The 26,944-nt window shown below is 35.2% G+C and overlaps 1 protein-coding gene across 11 annotated transcripts in view; it reads left to right on the top strand.

Moving 5' to 3' along the window:
- The window catches only part of LOC123707975 (rho GTPase-activating protein 21), a 311,024-nt gene extending 286,045 nt beyond the window's left edge, over positions 1-24,979 (top strand). For 9 of the 11 annotated variants that reach the window (XM_045658357.1, XM_045658350.1, XM_045658353.1 and 6 more), the window contains 9 exons: positions 17,647-17,802; positions 18,093-18,270; positions 18,374-18,600; positions 18,760-18,970; positions 19,384-19,643; positions 19,851-19,977; positions 20,100-20,304; positions 21,464-21,546; positions 22,286-24,979. In XM_045658357.1, coding sequence (XP_045514313.1) covers positions 17,647-17,802; positions 18,093-18,270; positions 18,374-18,600; positions 18,760-18,970; positions 19,384-19,643; positions 19,851-19,977; positions 20,100-20,304; positions 21,464-21,546; positions 22,286-23,232 — 2,394 coding nt within the window. In that variant the 3' untranslated portion in view covers positions 23,233-24,979. Of the gene's footprint in view, positions 1-17,646; positions 17,803-18,092; positions 18,271-18,373; positions 18,601-18,759; positions 18,971-19,383; positions 19,644-19,850; positions 19,978-20,099; positions 20,305-21,463; positions 21,547-21,705; positions 21,768-22,285 lie in introns of all 11 variants that reach the window. The other 2 variants (XM_045658362.1, XM_045658355.1) reach the window with 2 other exon arrangements.
- Positions 24,980-26,944: the final 1,965 nt, after the last annotated feature.

The raw sequence follows: 26,944 nt of genomic DNA, 5'->3' as shown, positions 1-26,944 counted from the left end.
ATATTTTTGTATTACCAAATCGCTGGGTTGATAAAAAAATATACAAGTATCACTTATTCCACGTCATTAAACTTGAAGACATCCCTACTCACCGGCAAAGAGGACAAAGGATGTAGGCCGAGAGAAAAAGCTGGCGTAAATAACTCTCGGTACTCTTTTAAAATATCAAATCATCAAACAACACTTATTTTAAAACAAATATCACAAATTAATTAGAAGTAGCCTGTCTAGCACTAGTCCCAGGCCCTTTTATCAACTAGATAATCGTTAAATTTGTTGTAAGCCTTTTTACACAGTTTTTTTAAAATACATTTCTTAAATTTATTAAAAGGCAGAGATAAAAGAGCCTCTGGAATTTTATTACAGAAGAGTATCCCTTATCCAAAAAAAGAATTACTAACTTTAGATAATACGGGGAAATTGCTGCCTGCGTTTGTTCCAAGTATTAATGGAGATTACTAATGGAGATTCCGTATTATGTTCAAAAGATAATATTAAATAAATAACGCTTTAGTACAATATTTCTACGAAAGCTACGATTGATTGCAAAGATATCTTTTTTTTATAGTAACAAGGTTGTTAGTTAGTAATAGTTACTAAATGTGCTGTTTTTGCCTATTAAAGCGTACAATTCGTTTATGTTTGTTTTGCCCCCTTTTTTAAAAATTACTATAATAACTTTAACTTGAACTTTTATGATGGATGTAAACGCGAAGTTGTTGACTGTGCGTACGTAATATATTATAAAAATAATTTAATTATTATATGGAAGATTAAAATCCCTCAAAGGCCGCCAAGGCACCTACTAAAATGGGTGTCCTTTGTGACTGCTCCTTTTGGGCGTCCCGTAGGCTTCTTATATATTTCTTATACTTTTTTGCTAGCTATCGTATGTATTATTATAGTAATTCAACCTTTTGAATACTATACCCGATTAATGTAATAAATTCGCTTTTAAATGCGTTATGTTTTATATAAATTTTCAACTACATTTATGCCTATACCTAAATATTAGCATTGTTTAAAGATTAACCAAATTAATTAATTTTCATAACCTTGTGTAAATATAATATAAATATCAGCTATGTTGTGATGAAATATGATTACACCTCTAGATATATAACTTCAAAAGTAGGTGAAGCGAAAAATGATGGTAATTCATGCGTGATTTTTATATTTTATGCAATGAAATATTCTAGAATTGCAATTATCACAATTAAAACATTATTGTAACTGCTTTCTATAGATTTTTCTTTTTAATTTCCGAAATAAACATGAGGAAACTTGTAGGAAATCTCTAATAAATATTTTTTGAATACCGAAGAGTGCCTACTGAATACAGCATGAAACGATAATTTGTACAGTATACTGAGCACTGCCCAAATTAGCTAATTTACGACACGTGCTGTTCTAAACCCTGAGTATGTTGGGAACCCCACTGACGTCCAATTGATATTTTATTATACGTAAACTAATAAATAAGGAGTACTCACTCCTACGATGAAGAGAAATATAATTCAAGGAATACAACACAGAATATCATCAAAAATTATTGAGGAAACAAATGTAGAAGTCTCATTGGGTCTTAATACAATATACATAAACATATACATAAGAAATATATATCATATAATTTGTTTTCTTTAGACTAAAATAAAAGTTTTCAGTTCAAATCTAGATTAGTTCTGCGTTGCATCGTCTTACGTCAAACATTCTTTCATTTTCACATTTAAAATTAAACACGATAGATTGCATCTGCCGTCAAATTCATTAATTATATAATTCCATAAATTTTATCAAATTACCAAGTTAACATCTGTGTTATTGTCTGCAATGGTCTATAAGGTAGAAGATGTTCCATAACGCTTTCGTCAGAGTACTGTAACTGCTGAAGTATCTATATACTGTATATTGTCTATATACTGTAGAATCCCACATAAGCAAGGTCATAATTTCTGACGCCAATTTTCTGTTTGTGTCAAACGCCATGTGCCTTCCCAATTAAATGAGGCGAATTGTTGTACATTTATTTAATTTCATATATGTTTGAATTACCCTAGTTAATTAATAACCACTGAAGCTTAACCCCTATGGTTAGTAAAGCTTGTAAAACCTATTCAAATCACGTAATTATGTTATTTATGTTTTCCACTTACGATGTTTTTTTTGATCTTTAAAATAGATATATCCTGGATTTTATTAGACAAGTATGCTCGCTATATTTCGACTGCTTAGCCTAATGCTAAATGTAATATAGGTTGTGGTTTACTTGACATAATGACTTATAATTTATAATATGATTAAACGCGTTCTGGATGTTGCGAAATATAGACAGTAGACAGTATAGTAATCTATATTCAAATTAGTTAGTGAGTTACAATATAGCCTCACGGGAATCAGTACGTGGAGCTACTCATCACTGTTTTCCTAAACCAAACACGTAGCGGGTACCCAAGCACGTAGCCAATGCTTCCGACATCTCACCAACTGGATTTAGGTTTTACTATATTTACCAATTCATATGACTAATAATGTAATATGTAAAACTCCTTTAAAGACAAATTAGCGCGCCATTGTGTGTGGCAGAATATGCGAACTTAATATCTATATGGGATTCAGATGTGAGCTTGTACAAAAAAAATATTATGAGTATAAATAAATAAGGGGTTGGATTGTAAATGGCTTACCAAAGCTCCAAATAAGCCGCTTCAGGTCAGGTCGAGCCAAACATCAAGAGAAATCGTTAGTATTTCTGAAGCAATTCCACTTAGGGTCCTTCAAGAAAAGAGGTCAATTCTTGAAAGGCCGGCAACGCACTTGCGAGCCTTCTGGCAATGTGAGGTGAGTTAACATCAGGTGAGCCTCCATACATAAAAAAGGCATTCTATAGACAATTTATTTCTTGATTGTCCTCACCAAAAGGGACAAAAGAAACATTTCAATCGCTGAGAGGACTTTTTATTCCACTGATCATAACAATTGTCAACAATTTTCTCATCAGAATGATATATTCATGACAGGGTGAGGAGTGCATTATAAGTCGTACAAATGTATACACAACACAATCGACCAAGTGTCGAGATGGGAGCATAAATAATGCATCTTATCGCACGCAATCATTGTTTTATAAAATGAATACTTGACACTTAATTAAATTGAAACGACATGTACCATTTACAACATCGTATAGTTGTTTGATAAGGCATCTAAAGCTAAGAACACGATGGAACTTAACATATTAATTGACACGAAATATATCACTAGCATTCCTCATTGGTTTCAAATAATTCATATTTAATTCTTTTTTTTATCTCTTAGTGATGATTGTTTGCTTATAAGTGCCTGTCACATTTAATATTGTATTTTTCGTACCAATGTTTTAATGTGCCGAGCGTTCTTAAGTTTATTATATGATTTTTCGGTGAATTATGCACAAAAACATTTATTGGGTTCATTAAAATGTTCCATAGAAAACTTAATAAAAACAATTAATATATTAATTTTAATGGTTTCATATATCAATTAAAAATTAAAACCAAAGAAAAAATATCGCTCAATCGGTCCCCTTAATACAAATACAAAATCTATCGTCTCTTAAATTTTAACCGGTTAATTGCGATCTAAAATATAGAAATTTTATGACTTGTGACTCATGGTGTTTCTAGAATATATAACTATATAGTATTAAAGTTAATATTTCAATTGCTTGTTTACTACGCAACATATTTTTAATACTTAATACATATGTATATTTCAAAAGTTCAATGAATCGAGAAAATATATAGCAGTAAGTAGTAGTTAAGAGTATAATAGTAGTTTTAACTCAATGGACTAGCCCTAATGATACAAAACACTGAGCTAAGTGTACGCAATGAGATGGGGAACACATGGCCGCACTTGTGCGCCTGCGCACCCAGACTGAGTGGCTGCATTTTGCGAACTCTTTGTATATTATGCGTATTGTAAATGGCTCAGTGTTTATTCAGGAAGTTACAATTAATTTGTGCTATTAACATTACGTGTTCTTGTTGTCTTTAAATTGAGATTTTACTTCCGAAAACTACTTTTAGACAAATTAATGTTAAAGTTTAACTATTTGTTCGGGTTGTAATGTCATTTGTATTAGTAATTAATATGTCAATATTAAACCGCTTTTGATGTAATTACTGTACTTTACCCATTCAACGATCATGTCGTTTCACAACTGAGGGTTTTTTTAAGCAGTTTCTGCCGCGCACCACCCATATGTGGAACCAGCTTCCCTCTGAAGTATATCGACTTAGGGTCCTTCACGAAAGCAGCGTACCAACTCTTAAAGGCCGGGAACGCACTCGCGAACCCTTCGGCATTGAAAGTGTATCTTAATTTAATCTAATCTAAGAAGGCTAATAGTTCTATATAAAAAATACAAACATACTGCTCTTTGTATATCGATTAAAAATATAACTATTTGATTTCTACGTGCGTATATATGTACGTTAATTAAAAAATATAAATAGCCTGTATCAGATTCGTATCCCCTTATATCAATACTTCCTCAACATTATCCCTAAATAGGGTATAAGTAGGCAGGTATACAATCGAGATAACTGCAGTTGCCTGTCGGTCAGTTATCCTAGAATCAGCTGTCTGCGCCCGCGCACGCTGCCGAGGTCAATGCCCCCACGCTACGTAGAAATAGACGCGAGATTACACCATGTGCGAAATTATACGTCATTAGCTGACAACTGATGTAATATTTTGTTCATAAACAATAATTGCAAGGCGATTGATGTTTGACCGATTGTTCTTGGAATGGTTATTGTGAGAAATAGATTTATTTTATGTAGTTTTTAATAAGATGCCGAACAATGTTAAAATTATTAAAATTGTCCATAATCAAATTTGCTTCGATTAGATTAGATTTTTTGGCGTCTCAAATTTCGGTTTATTTTGAAAGGTTGATGTAATTAAAGTGATAGTTTGATTGTCTAAAAAATATGTACCAGGTATTTACAAAGTTTAAGGGTTTTTTTGGGCTGAATTGGAATTGTTACACTCTTTTCTTGTAAGACCCTAAGTCTGGTTCGGTAATACTTCAGTGGGCAGCTGGTTCCACACAGTGGTTGTACGCAGCAAAAACTGCCTTAAAAACGGTTAGTTGTGGAACGACCGACCCTTCCTTCGTCGTTCGACGTCCGCTGCAGATACTAGTCCGGCTCCTGTATGACAAAAATATATTGGTCAAGATAATTACGATGTTATTCCCATATATTTTATTTAACTATGGTAACAAATACCGGAATTCCACACATTCAGCCATATATAATATAGGTATGCAAATGTCATTATTAATATCATAATTTCATAATAATAAGAACAGTTAAGCTATTGGTAATTATCAAAACTTATGGTCTAAATAAACACCTTACTTAATAGTATTTACAGTACATATTTTGTTTGTTCAAAAGCTACCTCGCCACACAAGAACCATATACACAACATCATCCAGTGGCGCTACAACCTTTTAAGGGTCTTGACCATCTCCAGAATAATTCTCCTGGTCTCTATTCTTGGTGATTCTCTTTCAGTGTACATATATATTATAATGGAAATAGAAAATCTATTTAAACTTTAAAAAAATCTACATGTCAGGGCTTTTAAATAAAGTTTTAAAGCCGGGTCAAGAGCTTTGTTGAGAATCTGTAACAATAGACGCTTCACTAGGGTGAAACAGGTTAAGAAGATATATGAAGTCACTACTTATTTATAACTTAAATAATTAGGATTCATTGAGGAATACAACATTTAACGTATTGTGAATTCCTTTAAGTATATAAAAAATTGGCTTCCATAATTCCTTGCTTGAATAGTGTAAAATAGGTTAATAGTATTACTATCACATTACTGGAGGATAACATTACGCACGGGATAGAAAGCAAAGTATCTTGTTAAAGCTTCTGACAGTGTAATCTTTGCGTATATTATTACAAATGTATAAATAATTGTTTATAGAAAAAAACTGAGTTACATTTTCGCATAATATTGCGATTTTGTTAAGTATCTATGCAATATAGAGCAGCGTTGGCCAAGTGGATTCAGCGTGTGGCTCTCATCCCTTATCCCTGAGGTCGTAGGTTCGATCCCAGGCTGTGCACTTCCTTTCTAATTGCGCATTCGTTCGAATGGATAACTTCATGAGGGCACCGGCTTGCCTTAGGCCCAAACAGTCGACGTCGTGTGTCAGGCACAGGAGGCTGATCATCTACTTGCCTATTAGATTGATAAATGATCATGAAACAGATGCAGAAATCTGAGGCCCAGACCTAAATCGATATTTAAACCGAAGAGGAAAGTTTCACGTGTTATTAATATATTTTTAGTTCGAATTTGATAGTTATAAAGTCATCAAAGTCTATCTTAGTTAATTATTTCGTTTACAATATCAACACGATTAAAACGGATTTAGGTTGTAAACACGACTTCTAATAAAGACTGACCCAAATGTAGTCGTGACGTCATGCTGACGTAACATATCTGGGATGAGTGGAACATATTACGAAATGAAAATCATTTTACTATAATAAGATGATGATGATATTCATAACAATGAACAGTTTCAATAGCTTGTGATCTATTAGGACTTTTTCAACGTCTGAAAATATGATTTTTATACATATTTTACATAACTCGGCAATTACCAAGAGCCCGCAAGAGCATTTTCACCTGAGTCGACGACTGTTCGTGAAAGGGATACATATAAACATCAATCAAATTCTAGAGCTTTTTTACAAAGTGCTACCAAGGTCAAACGAGATTGAGATACGAACCTTTTTTATATAATTCGTTAATTAAATAATCCTATATAGTTGTAAAAGATATTTAGTTAGTATTTAATACAATATTGTCAGACTGTTAACTGATATATAAGTCTATAGTAGCTTAGGAAGTGGTACATAGTATGGGTTATAGAATTTCAAAGGACACAATGAGCTCCACATGTACGTACGTACAATGTCAAAATATTTATATTAATTCATTTAGTTCCTCATAATAGGAAACTCGTTTTATGCGTATTCTCGCATAACGCGTTTGTATGTCCCCATATAACGCGTTATGTTCGTATGATTCACGTTTAACTTTTCTCGTTAATAGGGATTTAAAGAAAAAAAGCTATGCTATGAACGAAATAAGTGCGCACATTATTACAAATGTCACAGTAGATAAATATAACGTGTGTAATATGGGGAATTCCCGTGTTATACAGGGGACTGAAATCGCGTAATACGAAAATTCGTTAAAGGGGACCGTGCCGTTTACTGGAAGTCAATTTATAAATCCATAACGTGTGAAGGGACTGTACATGTCATTTAAAATCTCATCACTTTATCAACTGATGTCTAGAATAAACTTGCAAGTTTTTCTATGTCATTATTCTCCAGTTAAATGCAAGTATACCAAATGTTCAAGTCGAAGAAAAATTTCGTCAGGCTATGCTGACCCGGTTCCAATTCAAATCAACTGAATGTATCGGTTTAATAAAGAAATCTAGTTCGATTTAATTTCACAGTCAATTACCGAATTCACAAAGGATATTTTTAACTTATTTTTGATTGGATTGCTATTTTGTATGACGTCAAAATGCTATTAAAAGCATGCAAAATCGATTAAAATATATTTTATTCATATGTACTAAAATAATAATATTTTATTTGAAATTATATGGTACAAAGATATAATGGTGGTTGAAGCTAAAATTCTCATATTTTGCCACACATAATGGCGTTACATTATCAATCATATCAGAAAGTCAGTTATATTATTTTATATAAATGTGATGAACATATTATTACGTTATCATATTAATATTAATTATTATGATTCACGAAAATAATTTTTTTTTAAGTCAAATTCCAAATATATATTTTTTAATCTGTTTAAGGAAGGCAATCATTTTAAGAATGTTATTCGTCTGTTAAAATACCGCATGCGTCAATGCAAATTATAGTTTCAGTTGTAATATAATAGTTTGTCTTTGGTTTACGCGAAAACATTTCAATACAACTTCTTGGACGGATATACATATATTTCTATTGTATCATATGTAACGGGTTCGTGGTCGGCGATATGATGTTGATGGAAAACTATTTCATATTATAAGTCGTGTCTGTTGAAATGTATATCAACGCCATCTATTTCCTGAAGTTGGTATCTATTTGTTAACAAAATAATGAATCTAATACCTGTTAACGAAATTGGAAATTGTTTATTTATATAAAATAATTTACAATAAAAGCTCTGTTTCACTGGCTAGTTAAAGCTTACAGCTTTCAAAGTCTTACATAAGTGTGACTCAATGTTGCCAAATAAAGCTTATACCACCCACACTTAATTTAATAATACGTATAAAAAGTCTTCTGTAATGACTAAGACAATGCCTACTTGATACCAAACCACAGCTTTCGAAACCACAGTCAATTCTTATTATAATAGCCGTTAGATAATAGAAACGCGATCAATGTGTGCATACTAATTCTTCTTTTGCTTGGATGGTTAAACACAGCCGTACTCAGAGTCGTTTTTTGAGCGTTAACGGTTGTTTAAATTAGTTTATCTTCAAGCTAGTTTTCTATCTGCCTTTTCAGTCTTTTACTAACCTAAGCTTTTTTATATATGAAAAACTAACAATGCCCAGAAGTGATACCGCGCCTTAATTTCAGGACGCTTAGGTGAAATTGTTATTTTATTCAGTAGTTAACTAAGAACTAGAAATATAAATAAGTAGTATACTAGACGAATACTAAGTATATTTTGCATAAACAGCTTAAAACCGTGAATCATCGTAACTATTGTTTATTCGACACTTAGTCACGTTAGTCGTAAAAATTGTAATACCTATTACATTACGTAAATGTATGTAAATCTGACGGAAATAAATTTTATTTATAGAGTGCGTACAGAATAATGTCAGAATAATTCGCTGATTTCGTCATAAATCACACGAGACGTCACAAAATAAGATAGTGATCAATCAATTGTGATGTCAATGGAAGCTCACTTTCACTTAAAACGCTTAATGCACTTCGATTTAATCATTATTCAATCTAAATTTTAATCTTCATTATGTAATAGGAATTATATTCGCCTCCTAAAATTATCAGCAACTGAAAGATCTTTGGCGGTTTCTATAATCGACTACAAAATCTTTAAGAGTAAGAAAATTCTAGCAATGTATCCATGGACAGAAGATTAATTCTAAAACAAATGCTTATTATATTTTCGCCCTAATTCGTAATTTGTATGGTGTAAATAATATATGGTTTGATAACCATTTTATCAAATCATATTATTTAGTGGATTAGGACTAATACATATTTATGCACCTTAATAATGCCGTAAATAAATGAAGACAATAGATTTTCATATGGACAGCCTAAGAAGCTCCGTGGAAGTAAACGGAAGCAAAAATGTGTTGTTCGGATAGAATTTGTGTATTATTTTACACATTATATAGAAATTCGATATGTTCGTTTTGTGTTATACTGACGTATGGTTGACGAAAATTATGTTAATTTCCTGTACGTTTCTTCTTAAAATTAAATATATAAATAGCATATTGGGCCTAGATAAGTGTTGATCGGTCGGGAGCGGTCGGTTAACGCCCCAATGTTTAACGGGTGAACAATTCTATACGGTCTATTTCCCGAAGCGGAAAGTGCGAAAACCTCCCAATTAACTTCTGTCAAAGAAAATACTAGTACGGAAGCAATCACTCGACAAATTTAATCTTATACCGACAAACGTGTTCATTGAACTTACTAAAATTACGCACCAATAAATCTTTTTAAAAATTTTTGACCCGTAAATCTCCAATTACGCGTCCCCGTAATAAAGTGTGTTATAAGATATTAAAACAGTAGATTTATAATTATTTCTCAGAACTTGTTGGCAGTACGATTCATCTTTTTTGGAACGAATGTTTGTCACATTTTCTCTTTGGCATAGATTGTTTAAAGGAAATTTTTAGGTTTTTATGTTATCAAATAAGTGAAAGCTCCATTAATACAGGCTGTAGATTACAATTTGAAAAACACTATAAATTTAAAACTGTGAAGTACCAAGTGAACTGGAAAGCATATCGAATCGGGTTCCGCTGAGATGCGTTTATCGCACGGATTATCATTTTGATCATCGATTATAACTAAGGACAATTAAGAAATCAATTTTCGAACGCTTCTAAATTTTACGAGCAATATTAATGAACCGTTGATGACAAACGTGAATCGTAAAAAGTGTGTTACGTGTTTATGGTCGCGCTGATGTTGTAAGAATCGCGCATGCTGTAACCGAGTTCGATCTGTTTATTGCTCACACAATTACCACTTCCGTGTAAAAAACACAGCCGCAGCTCAGAAAGCGGCACAGACTTGTGACAAGCGATAATGGCGCCGCGATTATGTCCCCATTGTAACAAACCATTTATCTGGAAAAAACAATCAAAACCGTGAAAACGCCGATTTGGCAGACGCCGCGGAGTCTGCGCGGGATCACTTTCTCTGCTGACGATCGACAGAGCGCACAGTCCTGCAGACGTGCGTGCGCGCCGCCCGTCCGTTCGTCGCTCCTTTTCTCTCTAACCTAAAAAAAATAGCGCGATTACCGGTTTTTGTCATCGATAAATCGAGTGAAAAATTGAAGTGTGGAAAACAATTGTTTCGTGTTGCGGATGCCAATCGTTGACAATGACCACGAGCTGTCGCGACTCGCTCTGACGCGGATGGATACCGGCCAAGCCATGACACTCTGGTACACCGATATATTGGTGAGTTATTCCAATCGCCATTACGGTTGAGTAAACATCTTTTTATTTGTGCACGCATCGGAATATTTCTGATTCTCAGAAAATCGTATTGCCTTGAGATCTTTAACTTCGATGAGTGAATATTATGTGTGGATTGTAAAAATGGTGCAGGTATGTACTGTGGTACTGATATAATAAGTTATTTTATTGTAACACGTCTTTCATTAGGAATCTTATTTTAGGCGCACAATACGCAAATATATAAAAAAATTACAATTCGTCACTGCTTCCATATAAATCACCGTTAATGCGTAAATAATTTAATAAAAACATTCGCACGCATTTATTTTATAACTATACTTTATATTTTCCATCAAAGCCTCAAATCATTGTGATCGTATTTAAATCCAATATCTGATTAAATTTTATGTCATTTAGTTAATTGTGTATAATGATAGCGTCGGTATGATAACATGAAGATTGATGTTGCGCTTGCGTCGCTCCATTTCTGATAATTATAAGCTTCTATTAGAGAATTGACCCAAAAAGTGTTATTTGTTGATGTTTGCCGACAACTATGAGGTCAATTTCGCCATATCTGTTTTTCGTTTTTTATCTACTTTCTATGTAATTGCGGATACATAGTCTTGAAACTAATCAATGAGATAGTTAATAACAAAATTAATTGAAATTTGCTTTCCCCATAGGCATAAAGATTATCTTTACGGTATTACTTTGTCGTCAGAATCCGTTCAGATGTTAGACAAAAATACAAGACTTTCACGTTTTTATTATTAAGAGAATAGAAATAGTCACGAATGAGATGAACTTTAGAAATTAGCACGCTTTAAAATAATGATATTCTTAGTCACGATCAAGGCAGAACGAATAAATTATTTTACTAAATGCCAGTGTACATTTAAGGGATACAATTTATATTGTGTCGAAAGAGAATCTTTTAGTTGAATAAAAATAAATAAGTGGCGTTACAACCTTTTTAGGATTTCTGTATCTGTTACGTGGTCATTTGTCAATCTAATAGGCAAGTAGGTGATCAGCCTGTGCAGGTCTAAAAGAAGCCGGTGTCCTCACGATGTTTTCCTTCATCCTTGCACATTGAAAGAAAGTCCATTGGTCCAGAGCCGGTGAGCGAACCTAAGACCTCAGGGGTGAAAGGGTGAAGCATCCCGAAGCCAACTAGACCAACACTGATTCTCTCTGCATAGTCTGCCTCATCTACACTGGAGAGTTTTTAGAGCAGTTGTTCGGAATAATACCTGCAGCTGAGTTTTTACTATCGGACGTCAAGGCGGAATACAAAATACGACGTCCGTCGTTCCTCAACTGAGCGTTTCTTAAGGCAGTTTTTGTCACGCCAAAAATTCGATTCAAAAATCCAATTAGACTTCGGTCATTCAAGAAAAGAGCATACCAAGTCTTACAATGATGGCAACGCACTTGCAAGCCTTTTGGCAATGCGATAATAATATGCGTGGATATTAAATAACTTTTGTCAATAAATGTTGCGTATTAATGAGGAACTGACTGTGAATAGAAACGAGTAGTTTATAGGGGATTTGCTAATAGTCACCTTTCTTGTACAAATTACATCACTTTTTCGATAGCGAGTCAGTCTGGCTGACCTGCTAATTGCGCCAATGGGTCAAGAGCGATTATTTTTTTAATGGAAAGTGTCTTCGTAATATAGTTGACTAAACTACGGTTATCACTGATTTGATAGCAAAATATATGTTTGTATGAAACGACTATTGTTGTTCGAAGTTCAACTGAACCTTACTTATAGACCTGAAGGTGGTCTGCAAAGACTGACGACGTAACTTTTGATATAACACCAGCGTGTTCAAGAAAGCGTTCGTGATCAATGGTCTATTGAGGCTATTGCCGAATGCCAAGAAGAAGTATAACTATTCTCACATAATCAAAATACTTAGATTGTATCGAATCAAATTGAATTATGACTTGCTAGATGGAGATCATTTTTTATATCGGAAGTGATGTGTTAAAATCTTTTAGTATTTCTAAGACTTACGATCTGTGATTTAAATTATATGATGCATAGTGCTTGGGTATATTTAGAACGTTTTAAATGTGACAGTGTGTGAGAGCAGTGATGGTCTAGTGGCTTTAGCGTGCGCCTCTCATCTTTGAGGTCGTAGGTTCGATCCCCGGATCAACCAATGGAGTTTCTATGTGCGTTTAACATTCGCTCGAGCGATGAAGGACAACATCGCGAGGAAACCGGCTGGCCTTAGACCAAAAGAGACGGGGTGTGTGAGGCATGATCGTCGACTTGGCGAGTAGATTGACAAATGGACATGAAATAGATACATAAATCTGAGGCCCAGACCTAACAAGGTTGTAGCGCAACTGATTTATTTATTGTATTTATGTGTTAGAATATTATTTGTATAAGTCGACTGTACGAGAAATAAAGTGAACCGTTCTTGATAAAACAAAAACGATAGAGACCATATTTTCATACTAATTATCAACAATTAGCTTTATCTTCTTTTCTGTCTTTCTAAACTATACAAATTCTGCTGTTCCTTCGATAGCACCGTCCCGCCTTAACTATCTTGACATTTAACATTAGTTTCTTTTAAAATATGCACTTTTCATTGTCAGCATTTTACGTACTCTTTGTCTTATGAATTTTGATTTAAGGTTGGTTTTTATCTTCATTATTTTGGTGTCACGGGTCTTGTCTTGCTTACGTTTTTCACGTATATTAAAATGTTCTTAAGAGATATTATTGCGTGTTTTGTTAATTTCACGGCGTTTATCAAAAACGTGTTGATTGTCTCGTTTCAAACTAGTTTATTGTGTTAAGTCTTTTACAATAAAAAGCTTTGAATTCATTTAGAGATAGTTGGATTTATTAGTGATTTTGACATAATCTTTAGATCCAAAATAAAACATATCTGTTGTGTAAATTGACAATTGACATATAAAATTGCACAAATATTTATTTGAAATTTTAATGGAAAGTATTGCAAACAATGCATCTTATGAGCTAAATCCTCATTGCAATATTGGATTATGTGCGTAGGCGGCGTTTTTCTGTCATTGTTTCCGCTTGATGTTTAAACGTTTTCATGGTTAGGGATTTAAAATATTTTAAATTCAATAATAACATCTAAACTACCAACAAATGCGAGTAATATATTTAATACAAAATATTCGTAACCAAAATAGGGATAATACTAATTAAAAAATGGATAAAGAGAAAAGTAAAACAAATTTTAAAAGTTTAGTCCCTATGTAACCTTAATCCTGGCAGCAACTAACTATATCTGTATATAAAGTTACGTAAGTCTTCGTCATAAGATATAAATCAATTAACAATTGATGATTTGTCCTGTCTTCATTTCAGCGTTAACACATTTTGCCGTCTTACAATAGTAGACGAATTTTTGTGAAATTTTAATATATATAAAATTAAGCGAATGAGTTTGATAAAAACAAACACTACACGCACGCATTTACATTTATGTGTACACACGTAAGACAGTGAATCTTCTTTATGACCTTATTTTTCGAAAAATGATCTACTATATGCAACTTTATAGAAATTGGTTATTAGTTGATTAGATAAAGTTTAACAAAAGGCTTTTATTATCATAGTCATAGACATGAATACAAATACATATACAATTATTACAGAATCTCATTAATTGTAATAAAATGATTATTATCATTGTTATCGTTATTATATATTTTTGTTATTAATGGCTTCGAATCAACCGTGGTAGGGACAAGAAATAGATAGCGCGTAACGGGAAGACGTGACGCTTAACCAATGTGACGGTAAATTTTTTGTCTAACGCCGATAAAGAAGTTTCACTTCAAAAACATGAGTTTCATATAGTGAATAAGTATTTCGCATTCATTATCATACATTTTCGGACCAGACGGTTCATAAATCAAAGTGATATTTAGGGTCATATTAAGTTACCCGAGCTATATTAAGGACGTAAATGGATTCACTGAATATTGTAGCACCAAAAATTGGTGGTATCTGGTGAAGCTTACATTGGCTATAAAGTAAAATGATTTTAGGGAACACACCAGATTCCAGAATTTCGTATTGAAAGAGTTACTCACGCTCCCTTGTTTATGCTTATTTTCGTTCGCAATACGTTATGTATGTAACCCAAATACGCCTTAACCCGGAAGACATTAATACTAGGAACAGTGAATTACGCAGTTAATTGTTTAAAATTTCGCAATATTCGCCAACACTAATATCAGACATCTTGAGGACTTTATTTTTGACAGTCACGTGATTGCGACTAACGACTTCGCTTCATATTTTTGTGCTAGATTTTTGGAGTTTTTTGTGGTTGTTCTGTTATGTGTTTGGAAGTATTTTCATGCATTGCAACGTTTGTATATGGATACAAAATAGTAGTAGATAGACCTTGTTAATAAATATATTTAAAGAAATTCTATTAAACATTTATTTGTGCATATTTGTAACTGTACACTATTAAAAGTCAGTATTTAACAATAGAAGGTCTTATGCGAATCGTAAATCTCTTAATTTATTTTGTCTTAAACATGTGTGACCTGCTACCAGAGGACTTGTCCTGTTAGGTATAAGCACCAGCCTCTCACAAAGATCGTCTTTTTAATGCCTGTAGTATGTAAACCTGAAAAGGGCAATATTGTGAAAAGACAAATACTTTATAATATTTATATATAAGTCCTATTTACATTGTATATAATGTGATAGATGATACACATGACAATCTGTAAAATTAAATTTGTCTAGTCAAAAGTCAAACCCAAATTTGACGTAACATAAATCATGAAATTCAATATTCAATTGTTTTGCAATGGCGTGCTAACAGACACTATCCTGAAAAATAATATCTAATTTCATGCAACTTTCTCAACTCTTTCTCTGAGCTTTCGACACGATAAATAACCGTCATGCTTGTTTGATGCTCGTTTCTGACAATGTGTAGACATTTATTACTATAATTAGAAGGTGAAAGCTCCAGACAATATGCCGATTACAAATTACCCGTATAATTGTATTTGAAAGCTTACAATAACAAATATATGCATACTTATCAATCTATAGATAATTAAAAACACTTTTTAATGTTCTGCAACAGTAAGCCTTAAATCTCTAAATGTTTCTCTCACTAGGTTTAGGTAGAAGCATTGTTGATATACTCGTACATATATTTGATCCTTAAATAAGACTAATATAACCGATATAACAAAAGCATTTGATAGTTCTATAACAAAACTTAAGATAAAAGTTTCCGGCCGCAGCCTCGCCCGCGTGGCTTGCGTTTATTTTGGATTGTTTGCGACCTCTCCAACCTTGCGAACTATCCTTATATTTTAGGTAATTTCCATAAAACCATGACTTATCAACTTAACTTTCTTTAGTTATCCTTACCATTTATTCATACGTAACGTCATAATTAATTTGATAATATTTTAATAACGTGAAAAAATAATAATATAAGAATTGACTATTATGATATGACTCTGTAAAGTAATATATAAAATTCTTCCCTTTAATTATGTTAGACAATTTTGCACGCCATTATGTGTGGCAGAATATACGAAGTTTAGATTGTGCCACCATAATATTGTTGTACCGTATTCTTGAATATATTATTATTATTATTACCTTAGTAAAGATGTTATTTTCTTTTTGATGCTGTAACTCTCGTAAAAATCTCTTGCTGACTTCCTCCAATAACTCTAGGGGAGCAGCAAAAACATCCCACTTGAGGTAAATCTAAAAAAAATTGAGTTATGTTTACTGTCACAACAATAAAAATAGAAGTTTACAAATGCAATGCCTATAACATTCCTCCTGATTTAAAAATAACATACAAACAATTGTCAAAGCGTTTCGTTAGTTAAGGTGAAGTGTACACTAATTTGCAAAATTATAGGGCAAGGACCGGTGTCTAGATTTTAAACAGAATGATCTCGAATGAAATTGAAATTTATTGCGCGTGCGTCCGCCGGACGACAACTGACTGACAAACTGAGACGTTTGTTATTAAGCCGAATTGCGTTTAAAATTATCCTTACGGCCTTTGGGGCTATATTTTTGTTTATAATCATAAGTTTAAAAAGATTTCCTAATAGACAACATTGAAGTTTAATGCTATACTTAACTGTTGTGCAAAGCACTCGACATATATACATATTATCTATAATGGAGCTACTGGAGCACCAGGGAGGTCTTCCATTAAAAAATATATTATCAAACTTTACACTGTACACACGTACTAATATAACAAAGTTAAAATTCGACACAGTTCATTTTGGAAAGTTGCAACCCACAAAAGTTATAATGGGCGCCTTTGTTAAAGAATTTTAGATGAATATTGACTCAGTGAAAAGTAGTACGAAAAGTGTACTAGCTGTATTGCATTTCTGACTTGTTTACCTAAAACTTTTGAATAAACGCACATCAAAAGCGCCTGTCTACGTGATTCACTGAAGAATGAATAAAGAATATCAGTAATATAGCATTTCGAAATAGCTGTTTCGATTAGTTTTATTTGTAAAAAAAAAAGTTGACGGCGTGTGTCACACACATGAGGCTTGCTTGCTTATTAGATTGATGATCATGAAACAGATACAGAAATCTGAGGCCCAGACCTAAAAAGGGTTGTAGCGCCATTGATTTTTTCGTTCTTAATAAAGTACCTACAAATATGTAATTTCCAGTCTCAATTACAAACATGGAGATTCAATAATAACTGCAATTATCAACTCATATTTTTCTTCCTTAATTGCATTAAAATTATAATTCATATATAATTAAAGAATTTGTTGTTTACATCTCATTTCTTTCGTTTTAGAGCCCCGGTGCAGTGAGCGGCGCAGGCGCAAACGCAGAAAGCTCCCGCGACGCTCTCGATGTCCGCTATTCGCTGGCCGCACTCGCAGACGACTATACAAAGCGAAAACACGTGGTACGGGTCACGACAGCGGCTGGTGCAGAATTATTGCTTCAAGTCAGTATCTTATTATTAAATGCAATGTATGATTCATTTTTTGTTTACAAATTCATATACATCAATACTGTTGCGTTCGTAAATCAATTTTATAACGCTATAATCGATAGTGATAAATTATAGTAAAATATATTGATTTTATAATCTGTTAGGAAAATCCTCAGTCATTTAATCCCCAATCCTACGCCGTAAATACGCAGGGTTAAGAATGGTCTTATGAGATTACTAAATTCTTAATTTTTTAAATAAAGATTTTTTAATAATTATAATGTGTTTATTTTTTATTTCAGGCTGAAGGTGCAGCAGATGCGCAAAGATGGCTGGCGGCGCTGCGCAGACACTCGGCCGAGCCGCCTCCCGCGGAGCCCGCTCCCCCTCCCGCCCCAACGACTACCCCTCCCGCAGACAGCTCATCTCCCCTCCCGCCACAGAGGAACAAGAAGATCGGAAGGAATAGATCACCTACAGGTAATAAAAAATCTGTCACTGCGGTACTCGCAGAATTTCTAATGTTCATCCTGAACCAACAGAACCAAGAAAGCCGTAGTGTAAATGTATAACTTTTTTTCAGTATCAATGGTAGGCCCACCAACGCCCACACTACCCTCGTCTCCCAAAAACAAAACGTGGAAAGGTCGCATGGCTAAGCAACTTCGGCGAATGCATCCTGGAACCGCTGGGCCCCCGGCTCCCCCTGCTGTCACAGGTTGGCTCGGGGCTCCCCTAGAACGGTGCCCTTCAGACCCCAGTCATCCAACAGTACCCCGCGCTGTTACGCTACCTGCTGAAGCTGTTGAGGTAAGCTGTTGAAGAGAATCATTTTTATTTGCTGATGTCTAAGTGTTTTTTAACCAAAATATTGTTTGCCACAGATAATAGTTAACAGCCTGTCTTTGAGTTACACAGTGGTTGCATTAGGGGTCTATAAGTAATTCACCATTTATTTAACAATTTCAGGCTTATGGTCTTCGAACAGTAGGCGTATACAGAGTGCCTGGTAATGCAGCAGGTGTTGCAGCCCTTGCTGCTGCTTTGGACAGGGGGGAACCTCCACCAGAAGGAGACCCTCGATGGGCAGATGTGCACGTCGCTTCGAGTCTTTTGAAGGCATACCTCCGAAGACTGCCTGACCCATTACTTACCGCTGAGATGTATCCAGCGTTTATAGGTAGGTTTTTTACAAAATAATAGAATTCTCCCTTCGTTATTAGCAATAATTTCTATCATTGGAACTTTAAGTCTCGTGAATTATAACGATATATTTGTTGCTGTGTCCTACGGTGCATGTTATACACGAAAGTTGAAACTAATGTTGTCTAAACCGTGCTTTGTACTAAATGGCACACACGGTAACAAGATAGAAAACCACCAAGGAAAAGAAAGAGAGATGGAGCTGGTTAGAGGAGGCATATACTCTACAGGAGATTCCTTGGAACAAAAAATAATTATTTTTCTATAAGTGTGTGACTTTTGTAAAGGCTTAATTATTATTATTAAATAGAGCTTTGACCGTCAGAAAAATTTAAATCAGAAAAATATCTCATAAAATCCTTGTGTTTCTAACAAAATCATGTCTTACAGCTGCGGACAGATCCACCGAGCGCGCTCGCGAGCTAAAACGCCTCGTACAAGCGCTACCAGAAGCTCACTACGAAACACTAAAGTACCTTATTCAACATTTGAGACGAGTGGCGTCGCAGGCGCAATACAACAAAATGGAGGCGCGGAACCTCGCGATTGTGTTCGGCCCGACGCTCGTGCGAGCAGCCAGCGATGATATGTTGGCAATGGTGAATGACATGTCCAGTCAGTGCCGGATCATTGAGTCTTTTCTTACTCATGTGAGTGGTTTATTTCATTTGGAATTTACTGTTTTCATAAAGATTTAGGCTAGGTCGTTCCTTAGTTTCAGGCAAAATTTATAACAATGATTTATAAATATTTTCTTAACACAAAACTGTTTCCTGTATTTATTCCTTACTAATGATTGAATATGTTTAAAGTTTTAATATATCGCACATGGTTGACATTAGTATATTTCCCCTCAGTACACGTGGTACTTCGAGGAGGAAGAGGGCAGTCCTCCCTCGGAGCCTCCCCCCTCCGCCGACCCCCTCTCACCTGCGCCTGCGCCTTCCAGGGACCTCCTCATACACAACGTCAAGAAAATTGAAGGTACTTGCAATTATTTTATTTACTAATATGCGCAAATATATTTTAACATACGATATCAGAAATATGTATGACGTCTTATCAACAACAACGTTATTAACATAATAAATCCTGTAATCTTCTAGGCAAAGACGTGTCCACCCGGGACATAGTCTCGTCAATAATATCAGCGGCGAACCGCAAGATTCAGCGCAAGCCGCGCAAGAGCGAGAAAAAATGGGAGAGCGAGAAGCGCTCCCCCTCCCCGCCTCGCTCGCCCCCCGCGCACCTCACCACGCCCCTCGCGCGCTACGACGGCCTCAATCACTACGCGAGTGACGCTCATAACAAGTCAGTATTACTTTATTGAAAATTGAAACATTTCTATAATAAGACATGCTTTTTCAGGTAATGAAAAATAAAATCTATTCAAACTATTATGAATATCCAAATAATAGTGCAAATGATTCAATAACATATAGATTTTTTTTAAATTGCTGTTATTGAAATTTCGAGGTATATATATATAATATAGTTATACACCCTTAAATCAAATACGATTTCTTACGAAAATACATTAACGATTTTCCACACAAAGAGTTGACTCGTAAATAAATACACTTGTTCTTAAACGGTTACAACATATCCCGTTTAATGTACACAATAGTAATTGTAGCAATTTCCTTTAATTGACGTTTACGTGAGGATTCCAATTTATGAACACTAAGTTTGTGTTGATTTAGATCAAGGCCATTCCTTTAGACTAAGTCACCTTTCGCTACACGCGTGTCTTACGCGCCATTTTTAAGATAGGAAATCTTCGCTACTCAACTTCAATAATTAATGAAAATGTGCATTTTTTTTAAACAAACACCAACCGTCCACTTCATACATAACGCAAATCTATAAGCTACCCAAACGCAATTCGCGCAATGTATTTTTCTCTTTAGAGGTCAAACGTCAAAAGTCTAATATCACTTATTCATATTGGTAACACAATGTACACTTATGAACGTCAATAAAAAAGAAATTTACATTAAATGCTTCTAATTTTACATTTACTGCCAGTTCTCAAATCAAGGGCGTAGAACGGAAGAGAAGAACTGGCTATCAACTCTCCGCCACTCTTCTTAATCGCGAGGTTTTTTTTTTAATTAGACAACGTAGGAGCTGCAACCATAACACCATGTTCCACATGACATCAGCAGGAGGCGTGGTGAAATAGGAGCACGCACTTACATTCTCGTGGAAACAATACGCAAATACGTAGTCGAAATAACTAATATCACCACATACACGAATTCAAGTACGACCGGTCACCACAAGTAGCACGCGTTCACGAGTATGACGCATGGCCAGCCATCGGCCCCCTCGTCATATTTTAGGGAGAGAGACAACAATAATAAAGTTTTACTTTCTTTTCATAGCTAATAATTAATACAGGAATATTTTTATATTATTATTATAAATACGTATTTTCATGTTGTGATATAGTAATTTTTCTTTACAGAATCGAGATGGAAACTATTACCAATGTAAGTCGAGGTCGGCAGGAGATGTCGCGGCACACACTGAACAACTTCTCTATTGACGGTAAGTCTTAGACCTAAATAATTTATAATTATTTAAAATATATTTAATTAGAATAAATGTAAGGTCGCAGCTAGAGGAGAAATCCAACAAAATATGTGTTTTAGATATATGCATTTCTTTTTAATTATTATAATGTAAGGTCTACTATTTGCCCATTAGGTGTCCAGTTCTGACGTCAGAGAGTAGACACAGCAATCCCTTTCTTTTGTCCACATTCAAAGGTATAGGAATGTGAGCGTGCGTTTGCAAGTGTGTGCGTGTACGCGGACGATGTCAATGATGACCTTTTGTTTATACTCACTCATACGGTTCAAATAAATGTAAATTAAAAGAATTAATATATACAATATTTGAGAAGTTTTTTTAACCAATTTTAAAAATGCTTGGCACCGAAACAACAATCAATATGCAAACAATGCTGTTTTACTGTTGAAAACATTTCATCGCACTAATGTAAAGTCTATTCTCGTCGCGGTAATTACCTTGGTCTCCGCGTTCAAATAGTTATTGAGTGAGTGTGAACAATAGCGTTGACCCGAGACCACAAATAACTAACTAACGCTTAACAGCAGCTGCTGACAGCACGGCTTGCGACGCTCGTGCATCAAGAGTCATCATCATGTACATAACTCTTCATCCATACCTCATTCGTATTCTGTTCGAGGAATTAATGCTTTTGTATTCGTGATTAACGTGAACTTTAACATTTTCCCACGCTTATTTTTAACGTTTGTTCTAGGAACAGGAGATCTAGTGTCTTCTCTTACGAGTACCTTCGATCAGAAACTGCGGACGCTCAACAACTCGTCGCCGCTCGACGACGGCAGCATTCCTTACGCGGACGAGTGTCAAGACGACATCGAGGAAGGGAAGTCCACCGAAAGCACGCCCTCCGAGGCGAGTCTGCAAAGCGAACGCGAGGAACGGGTGTCTCCGGCGATCCGCGCTCATGAGTTGAAGGCGGCTTGGCTCGCGAGAGACCACCGTCACTCCTCTTCTTCCAGCGCCGACGAACCCGACGCGCGTTGGCCCCGGGCTCGCCTCGCGAGAGACGATGGCGACGACTCGGAGAAAGAAAACTGTATCATTCCCAAGAAAACTAGTCACGAGGAACGCAACGACGAAAAGGACGTCGACACGAGATCCCAGAACTCCAGCGGAGGAGGCACTCTTCCGGACAACGACAAACGACCGTATCCCACTTACAAGATACGGCTCTCAAACCCTGAGTGCGTGAAACGGAACAGCGCGGCGCTCGATGAGGCCAACGCGGAAAATGAAAAGGAGGACGACTGTGCCAAACTTAAGCGGTCGGAATCCCTCAACAGAGAAGATCGAAGTGAAACTCGCGTCCTGAGATCTGAGAGCCTCAATTGCCGAGTGGAGCGATTGCAACGCTCCGAGTCGTTGAACAAAGGGGAGCGTTTGAGTAAAATAGAGAAGGGCGAGTGGAACATCGTTCGGCGTAGGGAAGCCGGCGCTTGGCGGTCGACAAAGTTGAAGCGAAAGAACGGGATGCCCGAGAGAGGAATAAAACGCAGACACACGGTGGGCGGCACGAAGGATTTCGATAAAGATGGCTGGTCTGCGCGACACACCCGTACATCTTCGCCGGACTTGACGGGCGGTGTCTGGCCAGTCTCTCTGGTGCCACCTCCCCGACCGCCTCTCGAGTCGCACGTTTGACGGTCGCTCTCCGAATATTCTCTCAGTTTTTTGTAACGTCTGATAGTTTCATCGAACGAGATTCAGACAGTGATTGATACAGAGTGGCTACAGATTTTGGTGACTTTATTTCACATTATCAACCGATGCCGTTTTTCACAAACATGTCGTACAAACGCCCAATTGCTTGATAATTTTAGATGACGACTTGTCATGTTTAAAACGGCATCGTGCTTTTATTAGGGAACGTTGAATCGAAGGCTGTGATCGCCTTTTCCAGTGCTATCGCGGAATGTGCCAGGTGCTTGTTTAATAGTGTATCAATAGGTGCCAATTTGTATGGTGCTGAATATGTGCTGAACGAACGAACCGCTTCGCGCAAGAGTGGCAGAACCGAATAACTCGAATGTTCAGAGAGAGGCTAATATTTTGATTTTTTTCAATTGACTGAATAGTATAGATCGCGAATATATTTATATTGAATATAATACTCATACTCCATACACCGACACTTTCTAATTATAATCGAAATTTTAGATTAATATTTTTGAATTGACATGAAATTTTATCACATAGTGCAATATTATCAAATAGATTAATGAAATTGAGCTCACTAAATAATGCCAAAGAACGATTGACCACGGCGAGTGGTCCGGTAAAGTCGATCGGAGTGAACGTTTGGAAGGCAACTATTGAGAAGTTAAGTTAAATAATGCACGATCCGTCAACTCCCTCTTTAGGTGAAAACCTATTTTCACGGAGTCGAGTGGACAGTGCAAAGCTAATGTTTAGTGCTATCGTTAATCGGCCAACGGCTTAGTTAAGTAAATTGTACCAAGAGGTATTCAAAATATGACCACAAATGTAACACCACTATATTCTAGGAATTAAGACAGCGTACATCACCTACTTGCCTTCGCAATAGATGTAGCGATATTTCGGATTGTATTGCACAATTATCTTATAATAGTTTGTGGTAAAGAATATTCGCGGTAATTACTTATTCGCAAGTAACGAGAATATTTTTTATTTGAGTTGAAGTTACCTTTTAGTGTTTCGTTCAGCGTGAGGTTTTAGTTCAATGGCGATCTGCCGAATAATTTTAGGTCAATGTACATAATACGTATGTAAATAATGGACGCAATATTTTATTCTCTTAATTATGAATTATCTGCAATAGCGTCTAGTGATGAAGTGAAGTGATGTGTCACGTTTTTAACTTTGTATAAATTGTACATTTCTTTTAATATTAATTTATATTAAATTTGTTATTGTAGCTTTGTTGAATGCAATTATTTTTTTATTGTTTTGTTTATTGATGAAAAGTATTTTAGGCTAAATTCAATTGTTATTTATTTGCGAAAGATGTGAAACGTGATTTGGCACAATTTCCTTTTAAAAAAATAGAAATATGTAAATATTACGGTATTGTGTAATTTGATTAACTATAAAAATTCTTTTACCATCTTTACGTTAAGACGATCTCAAGTTTGTTGAATGTTTTCAAAGCGTTCGTTCAAAGTTTTATTTTGTAAATATATTTTACTTAGCGACAGGGAATTTACTAATTTTACTGCATCTTACGTAGAGTAGTCGCGTGCGCAGCTGCTCGCAGCATATAAAAGACACGCCCATACATTATATACAAATTATCTGTTATGTCTTCGTATATTCTGCTATGAAATTCGATGTTAAGTCGCGAGTTTGGTTTTAACCAGCAGTCATTTTCATTGTGTATATTTTGGAAAAATGAAAATAAATAAGTGAATCGAAAAGTATTGTATTATTTGCAGCATGCAGCAACATCCAAAAAAACTACTCTCTCTAACCTATATAATGATAATAAAGCCTGTTTATTTCCAATCTTTACAAATTGTACGGTTCCTGGGCCATCGGGTTGCTTTAAATAATAGAGGTTTATTGGTTTACTCCATATTAACCACTCGCGCTGTGCGATGTGCTAATTGCTATGTACCGAATGAATGCAACTTTAACAGTCATAGAGAGTGCCTACGTCTAGCTATGCTCTCGGGGTGTAACTCCCATGATTTAGTTAATTGCTATGAAACGAATAGATGTAATGTATAAGAAAGTGCCTGCGTCGGGCTATACTCTCGGGTCGTAACTCCGACGATTTGGGAAATCGTCACGCTTATTAGTGGTCAAAATGTACTGGCATGGCACGTACAAACATAGGAAATTGTCACGATTGTAAAAGAGCAAAATGTACAAACCTTGGCACGTACATAGGGATCATCAGGCTTATAAAACTAAGAAAGCCTGAGTGAGCAAAATATAGAGCCTTAGCTCGTACACAAATGTTAACAATACATTTAAAGCTTGGTATATTATTGTTATTTATTGATTGATACTATTGATAAAGTACACGGGTAAAGGCCTCCTCCAGTATTTTCCAAATTTCTCTATCGATGGATATCTTTCTTCATTCGCATTCGTCTAACGCTTCTATGTCTTCTCGTCTTCTCGACGTTTTACCAGGGCGCCCGCTTCACCTTCTTTCTCTTGGGTCGTTTCCATATGTTTGTCGTTAAAGTCCATCTTTTATCTGAGCATCTTGATATATCGCTCTTTCCCCTAGGAATATGTAATTGAATTAAATTTTAATGTTAATTAATTTGTGGAGAAGATGTTTATAAAGAAAAATTACTTCTCACTGCATAAAATCCTGAGTTTCTCGCCTAAAACCTCGAAGCTCCCGACAAATGAGCAGTTACACAGAAAAAGGTTAAAATCTTACGAAATGTATGACGAAAAGCAACACAACACTAGTGTGGAATTTAGGGAATATGTTAGGTTGTACTTAATAATTTAAAAACGATTGCAAAATTTATTATAAAGTAAATTATTTACGTTCAAAAATAAAAATAGCATGGATAAAGTAAAAGCTACCTGGAAAATAATAAATTAAGAATCAGGTAAAACTTCTGACAAACAAGCTGAGTGAAGAGTTTTTTACAAATGTACCACTAAATACGACAACACCCTGGATTTTTCACCTGCAGCTAAGATTTCATTACCAGAAAAATGTTTACCTAAATGTAATATTAAATTTCAGTTTAAACGTATAACTTGTAATGATATCGTTAAAACTTTTAAGCTTATTAATTTTAAGAAAAGTAAAGATATATGGGGTATGTCAACTTAAATTCCGTTATTTATGTAATTAGCTCTGAATTGTCCATAATTTTTAACAGATGTATCCACTGTGGAGTATTTCCGGACGAAATTAAATTCAGTAAGATTACACCAGTGTTCAAGACGGGTAGTGAGTCTGATCCGTCAAACTTCAGACCTGTTTCGGTGCTCCCTGCGTTGAGCTGTTTTTGAAAAGATAATGCTAGAATGCTGCCAACTTTCTTTACATTTTAATAAAAATAATCTCTTACATAATTAACAGCATGGTTCTACTAAGGCTCGATACCGGTGTGAAGTTGATTTCGAACATATTTAATGCCTGAGAAGAATCATATTTTGCGTCTTTATTGACCTCTCAAAGGCCTTTGACTGTGTTCATTCTGATATACTGGTTGGAAAGCTTCAATACTATGGCGTTGATGGCAAAGCTTCCAGCCTAATGAATTCATATTTAAAGGAAAGGATCCAAAGATTTATGTCAATGGAGTTACCTCTCCGGGTTCGCAGGTGTCAATCGGCGTCCCCCAAGACTGGATTCTCGGGCCTTTCTTATATCTGATTTACAAAAACGACCTCC

Source organism: Pieris brassicae, chromosome 4, assembly GCF_905147105.1.
Source record: "Pieris brassicae chromosome 4, ilPieBrab1.1, whole genome shotgun sequence".
NCBI classification, from domain to species: Eukaryota; Metazoa; Arthropoda; class Insecta; order Lepidoptera; family Pieridae; genus Pieris; species Pieris brassicae.
This window is presented reverse-complemented; position numbering and strand designations above follow the sequence as displayed.